The 12,384-nt window shown below is 56.3% G+C and overlaps 1 protein-coding gene across 5 annotated transcripts in view; it reads left to right on the forward strand.

Annotated features, from left to right (window-relative positions):
- Myh14 (myosin heavy chain 14) overlaps window positions 1-12,384 on the forward strand; it is a 63,018-nt gene that overhangs the window by 37,530 nt on the left and 13,104 nt on the right. For all 5 annotated transcript variants that reach the window (XM_052714251.1, XM_052714254.1, XM_052714253.1 and 2 more), the window contains 15 exons: window positions 409-478; window positions 810-970; window positions 1,640-1,748; window positions 2,474-2,605; window positions 3,185-3,391; window positions 3,854-3,991; window positions 4,249-4,372; window positions 4,478-4,649; window positions 5,543-5,755; window positions 7,007-7,151; window positions 7,344-7,550; window positions 8,172-8,276; window positions 8,359-8,511; window positions 9,261-9,509; window positions 10,751-10,963. In XM_052714251.1, coding sequence (XP_052570211.1) covers window positions 409-478; window positions 810-970; window positions 1,640-1,748; window positions 2,474-2,605; window positions 3,185-3,391; window positions 3,854-3,991; window positions 4,249-4,372; window positions 4,478-4,649; window positions 5,543-5,755; window positions 7,007-7,151; window positions 7,344-7,550; window positions 8,172-8,276; window positions 8,359-8,511; window positions 9,261-9,509; window positions 10,751-10,963 — 2,398 coding nt within the window. The remainder of the gene's footprint in view (window positions 1-408; window positions 479-809; window positions 971-1,639; window positions 1,749-2,473; window positions 2,606-3,184; window positions 3,392-3,853; window positions 3,992-4,248; window positions 4,373-4,477; window positions 4,650-5,542; window positions 5,756-7,006; window positions 7,152-7,343; window positions 7,551-8,171; window positions 8,277-8,358; window positions 8,512-9,260; window positions 9,510-10,750; window positions 10,964-12,384) is intronic.

Genomic DNA, 12,384 nt, shown 5'->3' on the forward strand with positions numbered 1-12,384 from the left:
TCCAGGACAGCCAGGGCTGTTACACAGAGAAACCCTGTCTTGAAAAACAAACAAACAAACAAATAAATATTAAAACTGAAATTGAAGCTGGGCATAGTGGCACACACACCTTTAATCCCAGCACCTGGGAGGTAGATACAGGAAGATCTCTTGAGTTTGAGGCAAGCCTGGACTACATAGAGAGTTCCAGGTCAACCAGGGTTACACAGTGAGATCTTGTCTCAAAAAAACCAAAATTCCTACAACCTGTTTTAATGTTTAAAACAAACAAACAAACAAACAAACAAAACCAAGATTTCAAAAATGTCCCAGTGGTTGGTTAGCATTCCTGATCTCTACCAAGTCTTGTTCATATGGTCTCTCATGACGGGTGGCCCTCTTCCTCTCCACCCTCCCCTCCGGTTGCAGCTATGAGATCCTCACCCCAAACGCCATTCCCAAGGGCTTCATGGATGGCAAGCAGGCCTGCGAGAAGATGGTATGTAGGAACAAGGGCCTATTTGGGGGGCGGGGCCTGGGGAGGGGGAGGGCTTTGTGGTCTGAGGCTGGGCCTGCTCAGTAGGTGGGGCCTGTGGCTGGGGTGCTCTTGCTGGGGGCGGAGCCTGTAGATGGGGGCGGTGCTAACCACGTGAGCAGGGACTTTGGTGTTGGGGTGGGGCCCATAGCATGGAGTGGGGTCTGTGGCAGGTGTAGACTGGACTGGGAATCCAGGTGGAGGGGGAGGGAGAGGGGACCTCCCGCGTTGTCCGCCCTGATACCATTTCCTTTTCTCCATCTCCCTCCCTCCCTCCCTAACTCTCACCCCCTAGATCCAGGCCCTGGAGCTAGACCCCAACCTATACCGTGTTGGCCAAAGCAAGATCTTCTTCCGTGCTGGAGTCCTAGCCCAGCTGGAGGAGGAGCGGGACCTGAAAGTTACAGACATCATAGTGTCTTTCCAGGCAGCGGCACGCGGCTACCTGGCCCGCAGGTGAGGGAAGCCAGGCTGTACCAGGTGTTGTGGACCAAGGCTGGGCTGAGGCCTCCAAACGCCAGAGGGAGCTGGGGTCCTGCACGCTGTAGGAGTCGGAAAGCTGGGGCCCAGCAGGACATGTTTGGCTCAACCAATTGCTCAGGACCCCAGCTGGAGGGGTGGTGACATGTCTTGACGGAGGCTGCCTGGATGAGAATGAGAAGCTGGTCTGTGTAAGGGTCTGTGACAGGGCACCTGGCCTGTCTCAGGACGCAGGCAGATGTAGAACAGTGTCTCCTTCCCTCAGAACAAACAGTCAGTAGAAGGGGTGCCCCAACCCCAGGCTGAGGGCTGCCGACCTTGCCCAGGGATCCTGGGAGCCAAGGACAGGGTCAGTGTGTTGGGGGTGGACTGAGGGGAAGGAAGCACGGCTGAGACCAGGACAGAGCCAAGAGCAGGATGTGTAAGATGATCATAAACTCTGCTGTGATGGGCTTCAGCTCGGTTGGCACAGGGTTCACCTAGCATGCAGGAGGCTGTCCGTCATCCCTGCCCTGAGGAGGCAGAGGTAGGAGGATTGGAAGTTCAAAGTTAGCCCGAGCTACATGAGAACCCATCTCAGAACTCAGTAGAGCTAGAGTGGCTGCTTTCTGGGGCCGGCTCCCACTGTCGTCTGTGTCCCCGCAGGGCCTTCCAGAGAAGGCAGCAGCAGCAGAGCGCTCTGAGGGTGATGCAGAGGAACTGTGCCGCCTATCTCAAGCTGAGGAACTGGCAGTGGTGGAGACTGTTCATCAAGGTGAGCACGCCTGAGCCTGCGCCTCCGCTGCTGGGGGAGGGAGGGCCTGTCCCCACGCTTGTGAATGGAGCCAATCTGTCTGCCTGTGACCCAGGATTCTTTAGAAGGCAAGTGATTTAAGCTAGTCTGATGCGGGACACTGCGGTGTCTGCCTGTGACCCAGGATTCTTTAGAAGGCAAGTGATTTAAGCTAGTCTGATGCGGGACACTGCGGTGGGGGTGGGTGAGGCCTTGGCCGAGGCTGTCCCTCAGTTGGTAAAGTGCTTGATCAGCATGCACAAAAGAATCAGGGCTCTACGTCAGCATCTTTTGGCCACATATAGAGTTTGATGCTAGCTTGGGCTACATAAGATCTTGTCTCAGAATACAAAGGGGAGGGGTGCTAACATGGCTTGGCAGATTAAGGGTGCTTGCTGCCAAGGCTGATGACATGAGTTCAAGCCCCAGGACTCACACTGTGGAAGGAGAGAATTGACTTCCACAGTTGTCCTTTGATCTCCACACGCTCGTGTGTAAGCATGTACACAGTAAATAAATAAACACGGGGGAAAAGAAAGAGTTGAGCCATCCTGGCTTACATCTGAGTGCCTGTCTCAAAACCACCAAGGTGCAGCTGGACCCCCAGGTCACCCTGAGGTTCACGGGTACCGTTTACATGAGCACGGATGACGGGCTGCAGGCATGGGGTGGGCTGCCCTGCTTAGAACTACGGTGCTTTTCCCCAGGTGAAGCCCCTGCTGCAGGTGACCAGACAGGACGAGGTGCTGCAGGCCCGTGCCCAGGAGCTGCAGAAAGTCCAGGAGCTGCAGCAGCAGAGCGCTCGTGAAGTGGGGGAGCTGCAGAGCCGAGTGGCCCAGGTGAGGAGCAAGTCATGTGGCATGAGGCGTGAGGCCTGGCCAGGGCGGTGGGCCTGTGTGGGTGTGGCCACGGTGTGCTGGGCGGGTCTTGTGGGTAGAGCCAGTATGTGAAGGATGGGCCCTAGGGAGTGGGGGTGTGGGGCATAAGAGCATGGTCAAGCTGGTGAGGACTGTGGCTGGGGGCAGGGCAGTATATGAAGGGCAGAATGAAGAAGGTGAGGAGGCGGGGGTGGGGGCGTGGGGAGTGGGGGGGAAGGTGGACAGGGTCAGAGGCCGGTCTGGAGGGCAGGGCCTGTGTGATGGACGTATTCAGAGGGGCCAGGGTGGGGTTTAAGGTTGGCTGGGGCCTTGGGATAGCGCTTTGGGGCAAACAGTAAGGTGGAGAGGGCGAGGGGTGGACTGGGGAGCGGTCTTTGGGTGGAGCTACGGCAGGACCGGCAGGACCGAGTAGGTGAGGGGGCGTGCCAGGGCTTGAGGGGCAGAGAGACCTTGATGGGTGTGTGGTGTGAGGTAAGGGAGGTTGTTAGGGGATGTGGGGACGGCCTGAGTGGGGTCCTAACTGGCACCCACCCCCTGCAGCTGGAGGAAGAGCGCTCACGCCTGGCTGAGCAGCTGCGTGCAGAAGCGGAGCTGTGCTCTGAGGCCGAGGAGACTCGGGCACGGTTGTCCGCCCGGAAGCAGGAGCTGGAGCTGGTGGTGTCGGAGCTGGAGGCGCGAGTGGGCGAGGAGGAGGAGTGCAGCCGGCAGCTGCAGGGCGAGAAGAAGCGGCTGCAGCAGCACATACAGGTGTGGGCCCGCACCCCTGCCCACGCCCACCCCAAACCTCAGCCTGAGGGCCGAAGCACAAAGACTGCACAGACTTCATTAAATGGAGGTGGAGCTAGGGTGTGTCAGCTTCAGGTTCTGCTGGATCCAGCTATTCAAGTCCCTCCTCAGGATGCAGTCTGCGTCCCCTGGCTCTGTGTCCCTTGTCTTGAGCCCCCCCCCCCACTCCCACCCTGGGCAGGCCACTGTCCTGTGTGTGCTGAGGGAACATTTGAGCTCTTTTTCTTCAGGGATGCTCATTGTTAGCTATCTGCAGGGTCTGCGATGGTGCCCGGTATACACTAGGCACTTAATAAGTGCTTGTCAAACCAGTGAATGGAAAGGGAAGACCAGGAGAGGCTCGATGCTGCCCAGTGTCAGCCAGGATGTGGACCTGTGTAGCGCCACAGCCCCTGGGGTCCCCTCCATCCACCCCCACTGCAGGAGCTGGAGACCCACTTAGAAGCTGAGGAGGGCGCCCGGCAGAAGCTGCAGCTCGAAAAGGTGACCACGGAGGCCAAAATGAAGAAGTTTGAGGAAGACCTGCTGCTCCTGGAGGACCAGAATGCCAAGCTGAGCAAGGTGGGAACCACAGGCACACCAGTGGGGGGTGATGGCGAGGGTGTGCTGCCCCTGGGGACAGCCTGCAGGGTTGTTCATGAGAGCAGCCCGTGTCCTTCTGGGTGCTGGTGGCTTAATGCTGCTGGGTGAGCACCCGTGAGGTGGGCTGGGCCCAGACCCCAGGATGGAGGGGAGGGAAGGGTGGAAGGAGGGCTGGGAAGGGCAGGATGCTGGTGAGATGGCAGGGCGGCCAAGGGTCCTGGCTCTTCTGTCCCCAGGAGCGGAGGCTTCTGGAGGAGCGCCTGGCCGAGTTCTCCTCGCAGGCAGCGGAAGAGGAGGAGAAAGTCAAGAGCCTCAACAAGCTGAGGCTCAAATATGAAGCCACAATCACAGACATGGAGGGTGAGCGGCCGGGAGCCAGGCCGGGCTGTGGGCGTGCGGAATGGCTGCAGGTGGAGGGTCGGAGGGGGGAGGTGGACAGTGTCTGACCTGTCCTGGTGCCCGCAGACCGGCTGAAGAAGGAGGAGAAAGGCCGCCAGGAACTGGAGAAGCTGAAGCGGCGGCTGGATGGGGAGAGCTCTGAGCTGCAGGAGCAGATGGCGGAGCAGAAGCAGCGGACCGAGGAGCTGCTGGCGCAGCTGGGCCGGAAGGAGGATGAGCTGCAGGCGGCCCTGGTCAGGTGACTTTCCCCAGGGCAGGTCCTCCTCCCCCTGCTTCCAGTCGGGCCAGGTGGGCCACAGTGTGCGAGGAACCTCGAGTGTAATGGCTCTGTGCACACCTACTGAGCCACTGCCGATGACAAGCTGTGGGGCCTGTTTGAAGTGCACTGACCATACTGCATGTGAGGTCTCCCAAGAAACCTTGGCTTGTGAGGACAGCTCCATTTCAGAGGTGTTAGGATGTGAATTAGAAAGCCTGTGACAGCTCCTAGTGGTTAAGAACACTGACTCCTCTTGCACAGTACCCAGATTCAGGTCCCAGCACCCAGATGGAGGGGTAACTGTCCATCTGTAACGACAGTTCTGTAGGATTCAACTCTCTCTTCTGGCCTCCGTGGACACTGCACAGGTGGTGTACATGCCTACATGCAGGCAAACACTCATTCACATAACATAAAAATAAATCTTAAAAAAAAATGAGGTGGAGAAATGATTTGAGGAGGGACACCTCTGGCCTCCACTTGTACATATAAAAGTTAAAATGGCCCAGCATGGTGGTACATGCTTGTCATCCTGGCACCTGGGTGGCTGAGACAGGAGCATTGCCATGAGTTTAAGGCTAGTCCAAGCAACTTAGAAAGATCCTGTCCTAGAAAACAACAGCAACAAATGTCCCCAAAGAAGACCCTGTAAAAGGCTGGGCACACGGCAAGAGCCAGTGTCACCCAGGAGAACTGTGGGTAGCATTCTGCTGCACACCCAGGAATATAAAGGATTTGGGAACAGGAATCACATGCGGCCAATGACAGAGTCAAGACTTGAACCCACACCTGATCTCCCCAGACCCTGGAGTTCACCCTCAGCTCTGCCCGCCTGGGTGCCAACCCCTCCCTGGTCCTTGTCACACCCCCAGGGCAGAGGAGGAAGGCAGTGCCCGTGCCCAGCTGCTCAAGTCCCTGCGAGAGGCACAGGCTGGGCTGGCCGAGGCTCAGGAGGACCTAGAGGCTGAGCGGACGGCCAGGGCCAAGGCAGAGAAGCAGCGTCGGGACCTGGGAGAGGAGCTGGAGGCGCTGCGTGGGGAGCTAGAGGATACACTGGATTCTACCAATGCCCAGCAGGAGCTGCGGTGAGGAGTGGGTGGGGGGCAGGACTGGGGGGGGCTGGGAGGGTGTGATGGGTGGAGCACATCTGGACAGAGACTCAACCCACACAGGTACCAGCTCTGACAATATGAATGGAAGAGTCAGACCTTTGCCTTGCCCTCAGGTTACCCCCAGCCTTAGAGAAGTTTTAAGAGTCCAGTTAAACTAGACCCAGGCCTCAACAAAAGGTATATAAAGGAACTGCAGACCGTTGAGGACACCCAATGCCAAGTCTTAAGTGAAGTCTGGGAACTGGAGAGATGGCTCAGTGGTAAGAGCACTGGATGCCACTGGCTGCTCTTACAGAGGATCTGAGTAAAGTTCCCAGCACCCACATAGTGGCTTACAACTTCCTGTAGCTCCCTCTCCAGGAGATATGATGCTCCCTTCTGGCCGCGTTGGGTACTGCAGTCATATGCACATACTCACACATATAAATAAAAATAAAGAAGATTTAAGCCAGCCGATAGGAGAGGCTCTGGGAGGGCATTGCTGAAGAGTGGCCCTTTGGATGTGGTCTGAGTGGTGAATAGGAGTTCACCTTTGATGACACATTCCCCTTCATATATCTCTACACAGATATATAAACTGATGTTTCCTGTCCCTACCGCCTGGTCCCAAATAACTGACTAAGAAGCTGAATATGAATTATAAATGCTCAGTCGATAGCTCAGGCTTGTTACTAGCTAACTTTTACATTTAAATCAACCCACATTTCTATTTATGCTTTGCCATGTGGCTCATGGCTTGTTACCCCCATTTTCTACACGTCCTGCTTGCTCAGCAGCTGCCTGGTATCTCTCTGACTCTGCCCTTCTTCCTCCCAGAGTCCTCTGTGTCTGGCTGTCCCCACCTATACTTCCTGCCTGGCTACAAGCCTGTCAGCTTTTTATTAAGACTCTCTTTAGCTTCCGTGTGGTGGGGGAGCTTGCAGTAGAGCTGACTCTCCTTTTGACAGGACAGCAGCTGGACGTGGGCAGGAGCCAGGCTGGCTGAAGTCCTCAGCCTCCCTGCACCAGCTGGACCCCAGGCCCCAAAGGGGCTTCATCCTCTCAGAACAGCGCCTCCAGCTGGTCCTGGAACGCTGGGACACATGAGTCTGTGGGGGAGGTTTCACATCCAGACCCTCACGGGAAGCACTACGGGCCCCATCCTTAGAGGAAAAGGAGAAAGAAGCCACACCCCACAGTCCTCTGCTCTGAATTCCTGTCTTCTCCCTCCTTCCATCATCAAAGGTCGAAGAGGGAGCAGGAGGTGACAGAGCTGAAGAAGACTTTGGAAGAGGAGGCCCGTGCTCACGAGGTGGCCATGCAGGAGTTGAGGCAGAGGCATGGCCAGGCCCTGGGGGAGCTGGCAGAGCAGTTGGAGCAAGCCCGGAGGGTGAGTAGGTAGTGGGCCAGCCACCTTCTGGGATGTAGCCTTACATAAGTGTTAGTTGATTACTTAATTGATGGGTTCCATGGTGGAAAGGGAATATTGAACTAAACCATGGGGATTGGGGGGTGAGCCATCATGATGTGTGTGCAGAGACTCTAAGGTGGAGCCTCGGCAACCCCACCCATCTCCTTACAGGGCAAAGGTGTGTGGGAGAAGACTCGGCTAACCCTGGAGGCCGAGGTGTCTGAGCTGCGGGCCGAGCTGAGCGGCCTGCAGACCTCAAGACAGGAGGGCGAGCAGAAGAGGCGGCGCCTGGAGTCCCAGCTGCAGGAGGTCCAGGGCCGTGCTAGTGATGTAGAGCGGGCCCGGACTGAGGCTGCCGAGAAGCTGCAGAGAGCCCAGGTGGGCAGGGTTGGGGGTTCATGTGACTCGGGGGGACTGTGAATAGCTTCACTCTAAATAAGGCAACAAGGACAGACAAACAAAAACAAAACAACAACAAAAAAGTGACTCCACCCCAGTCTAGGTTGGCTCAAGTGTTTTTAGTTTTTGAGACAGAGTCTCTCACTATGTAGCCCTAGCTGTCCTGGAACTCACTTTGTAGACCAGGCTGACTTTGGACACACAGAGATCCATCTACCTCTGCCTCCTGAGTGCTGGGATTAAAGACCTGAGCCACCACACCCAGCTCCCTCATCCCTTTTCATTGCTGAATAGTATTCCCTTGTCTACGTCTACTGTTAACTGTCCACACCACCCTGTTGGTGACATGGCTGTGGCTCCCTCTTCGGATCAGTCTTGAGCACAGCTGTGCAATTTCCCCAGACACAGGTTAGAAATTCCTCTCCTCTGGGAACACCTAACACGAGGACCCCATGTCAACACTGTGTTAGACCCTAGAGTAGCTTCTGGCTACATTGCTGGCTTCCCACCCATGTGCACAGAGGGGATTTGGGACAGAGGTGCCAGCGGGGCCCACCGTGTTGAACCACCTTGGCTGGCTTCATCACCTCCTTTCCACAGGCTGAACTTGAGAGCGTGTCCACGGCATTGAGCGAGGCTGAGTCTAAGGCCATCAGGCTGGGCAAGGAGCTGAGCAGTGCAGAGTCCCAGCTGCATGACGCCCAGGTGACACTGCTTGTCCCTCCACCGCCATCCTCCTTCCTGCCGCTGACTCCACCTGACCCCCCACCATCCCCTCCACCCACAGGAACTGCTGCAGGAGGAGACTAGGGCGAAGCTGGCCTTGGGGTCCCGTGTGCGCGCCCTGGAGGCTGAGGCGGCAGGGCTTCGGGAGCAGATGGAAGAGGAAGTAGTTGCCAGGGAGCGGGCTGGTCGCGAGCTGCAGAGCGCCCAGGCCCAGGTGGGCAGTGAGACCGGCACCAGGGACCACGGCCCTTGCACCATTGTGCCCAGTGTCCCAGCTCAGACTGGCCCTGGGTGCTGCTCTCCGGCCACTCTGTGTCCCCACTGCCTACCCTTGCCGTCCCTACCCACACGTGCACTCTGGCCTTGTGGATCATCTGAAACTTCTGCTCATCCTTCCTCACTGCCTGCTACGGCTCCCCAGGACCCTGGACAGAGCCTCTGCCTGTATTTCCCAGTAATGTCTGCAAACCTTAGCTCTTCCAGGCTTAGAGTCTGGCCAAGTTCTGACTACCTTCTACCCATATGTCCCCCCGCCAGATTATGAGTCCTTTCAAGTAACTCTGACCCTGTGTGTGAGGAGCCTTAAGAAATGCCAGCCTCCCACTGGCAGGCTCCTGTGTGTACTTCAGAACCCATCTCCACTGCCCCCTCCCCCTCCTCCAATGAGACTCTTCTCCATCCTGTGGACTCCTCAGATTGTTTCAGCCTATGTCTCCGGCCTTGGTTTGGGGATCCAAGGGCAGGTCCCATTTGGACTGAGTGTTGGGTCATGCTGAGGATGACAGCACCCTGGAAGATCTGGGTCGATAGTTCTCAGGGTCTCAACTGCCGTGAGGCAGGAGGGTCCAGTGGTCAGCTCCTTCCCATCTCCAGGCCTCAGTTTACACCCAGGACACAGGGTGCCAGGAGCCCACAGCACAGTCACTCACGGCTGTGACTCCCACGTCCTCCTCCTCCCTACAGCTCTCAGAATGGCGGCGACGCCAGGAGGAAGAGGCTGGGGTGCTGGAGGCTGGCGAGGAGGCTCGGCGCCGTGCAGCCCGGGAAGCAGAGGCCCTGGCCCAGCGCCTGGCAGAAAAGACAGAGGCAGTAGAGAGGCTGGAGCGAGCTCGGCGGCGGCTGCAGCAGGAGCTGGACGATGCCACTGTGGACCTGGGGCAGCAGAAGCAGCTTCTGAGCACACTGGAGAAGAAGCAGCGTAAGTTTGACCAGGTGAGTGCCTCAGTTTACCCAGCTGGCCACCCTGAGGAGCCAGAAACCCATTTGAATATTAGGGAGAAACTTGCTGGGGGAAAGGGGACATTTGAGAGGGGTTTTGAAGTGTGCATAGGAGTGGTGTCATAGCCAAGTAGGTGTTGCCTCTGCCCAAACATCTGTAAAGCAGGCCACCCTGTGTGTCTTGGTTTGTGCCTGTCACACAGTGTGACCCTATTGCTTGAGTGCCCCAGTTTGAATAATGATATGCAGAACACCCTCCCTTGTGCTCCCGAGGGTGCCCACATTCTGCTTCACTTGTCTGCATGTTGCTGCTCCAATCTCAGCCTCAGTTTACCCATCTAGAAAATGGGAATCATATCAAGTATTCCACAGCCTGAGGGTTAAAATAACCATCACAGGCGTCAAAGGCTCGTGTGCCTGTCAGCATTCCGTCACTGTAGCAAATGCTGGAGACAGCTGGCTTACGAAGTGAGGAGGTGATTTTGGCTCATGGGTTTGGAGGGTTTGGTTCGTGGCCACACTGGGTCTGTGGTAAGCCAGAGCATCATGGCAGCTTGGGGGAGGAGGAAAGCGGGTGGACAGCAGAAGCCAGAGTCCCGTTCAACCAGTCCCAGCCTAGGTCTCCATGGCTCCCAAAGCCCATCAATTACAGACGGAAGTCTCCAGTCCCCACAGACTGTGATTGTGCTTTTGCGAGCAGCAGGGGATCAGCTCTGATGAACTGAAGAACTAGTGGCACCTCAGGGGCCTCTTTACTGTTACACGAAAGGCCCCCCTTCCGCAAGTCAACTTCCTCAGCCAAAACCTCTAAGCGGTTCTCAGCCATAGGAGACTTCCTGGTCTGCCGGGTATGTCTCGGGGACTGAGTATGCGAAGGCTGTTCATCCTTCAGGAGGAGCCGCTCAGATAACAAGCCCTGAGTCTTTGCAAAGCCTGGCTGTAAAGTCGCTCTGGATTCATGCCTGATACATTGATCAGTTGAATCCATCGCTACAGAAGGTCATGTGTCTTTGTAGCTGATTAGAAGGTGGGCTTCTGACTAAAGTGGACAACGCTGGGTGGGCGTGGTGACTGCCTGTAATTCCAGCCTTGTTGGCAGGGCATCCCCGAGCAAGCTGGCTCCTCTGTCTCTATCCGTTTCTAGTTCTGTGTCTCTCTAGTGTGCCTTCTCCCTCTCCTCTTCCCTTCTCTCCCCTCCTTTCAGTCAACCCATGCCCCTGCATCTTTTCCTGCAGCTCCTGGCAGAGGAGAAGGCTGCAGTGCTGCGGGCTGTGGAAGAGCGTGAGCGGGTGGAGGCTGAAGGCCGGGAGCGAGAGGCCCGCGCTCTCTCCCTGACTCGGGCCCTGGAGGAGGAGCAGGAGGCTCGGGAGGAGCTGGAGAGGCAGAACCGCGCTCTGCGGGCTGAGCTAGAGGCGCTACTGAGCAGCAAGGATGACGTGGGCAAGAACGTAAGCAGGCCATGGGCACAGTGGTAGTGACGGGAGAGTTGTGAGCACACACATGTGCTCACACAACGGACGTGTTCACACAAGAGCTTCACTCACCAAATGCTAAATGGGCATTCTGCACACACTTGCAGGGTGTGAACAGAATCCTCCGTCACACATACACCACCACCACCACCACTCCACACACATGGTTTTGTTGTGACTTTTTGTTTATTTGTTTTTCAAGACAGGGTTTCTCTGTGTAGCCCTGGCTGTCCAGAACTTACTCTGTAGACCAGGCTGGCCTTGAACTCACAGAGTTCCTCCTGCCTCTGCCTCCCGAGTGCTGCGATTAACGGCATGTGCCATTACTACACAGTGACGTGTGTGTGTGTGTGTGTGTGTGTGTGTGTGTGTGTGTGTGTGTTGTTGGTTGCCTTTTCCCCCGTTTTGGTTTTTCAAGGCAGAGTTTCTCTGCCTCCCGAGTGCTGGGATTAAAGGCGTACACCACCACGCCAGGCTCAGCACAGGACCACCTGCCTAGGGAGGATGCTGCCCAAAATAGACTGGGCTCACTTGTATCAATTAATAAGCAAAACAGTCCCCCTCACACAGATGTGCCCACAGAGAAGTCTGACCCAGGCAATCGCTCGGTCAGGGCTCTTCCTTCTCCCAGATGACACTAGGCTGTGTCAAGTTGGCCGCGGATGCTAACCACACTGCGGTAATTCCATACCACATGACCTGGTCTTTGTTATAAGGCTTTGTGGATAGTGGAATGAAAGTCAAGGATCCTGGGCCAGCGAGATGGCTCAGAGGAAACGGGGGCTTGCCACCAAGGCTGCTGACCTCAGTTTGATCCCTGGGACCCACATGGTGGAAGGAGAGAACTGACTCCTGCAAGCTCTCCTCCACCCTTTGCATGTACACTGTGACACATGTGTGTGCATATACACACACGTGTAAATCCAGCACAGTCATGGGCCTGTGCAGTAAGGGGAGGCTGTAGCTACAGGGACGGGAGCCATCTGAGAGCCTCAAGGTCATGAGAGCCTCAAGGTCATGGCAAGTTTATCAGCCTTGTCAGGGAAGGCTGGGGCTGGGGCTGCTTTCTGAAGAGAGCAGAGTGTGGGGGGTGGGTGGGGGTGGGGGGACCATGACCTTACAGGGTCTGAACAGGAAGTCTGTCCTGGTTTCCTGTGTGCCTTCTGGCTCCACTTGAGGTGGTTTTGCATTTTTTGGTCACCTGTGTTTGGCTGCGAGATGAAGTCACGTCTGGAAGTATTTTCTCCCTCCGTCACCTTAGACAGGCATGTCGCCCCTGACCTCACCTTAGGATACTGTCATCTATAGAGTTCAGACTCTAGCACCCTGTACAGTGGAGTTACCAAAAATCAACAAAAAGCAAATCTCATCATGTTTAAGGAAGTTTGCGGTTTTGT

This window comes from Peromyscus californicus, unplaced genomic scaffold, assembly GCF_007827085.1.
Source record: "Peromyscus californicus insignis strain IS unplaced genomic scaffold, ASM782708v3 Scaffold_4__1_contigs__length_199733344, whole genome shotgun sequence".
In the NCBI taxonomy this organism is placed as follows: Eukaryota; Metazoa; Chordata; class Mammalia; order Rodentia; family Cricetidae; genus Peromyscus; species Peromyscus californicus.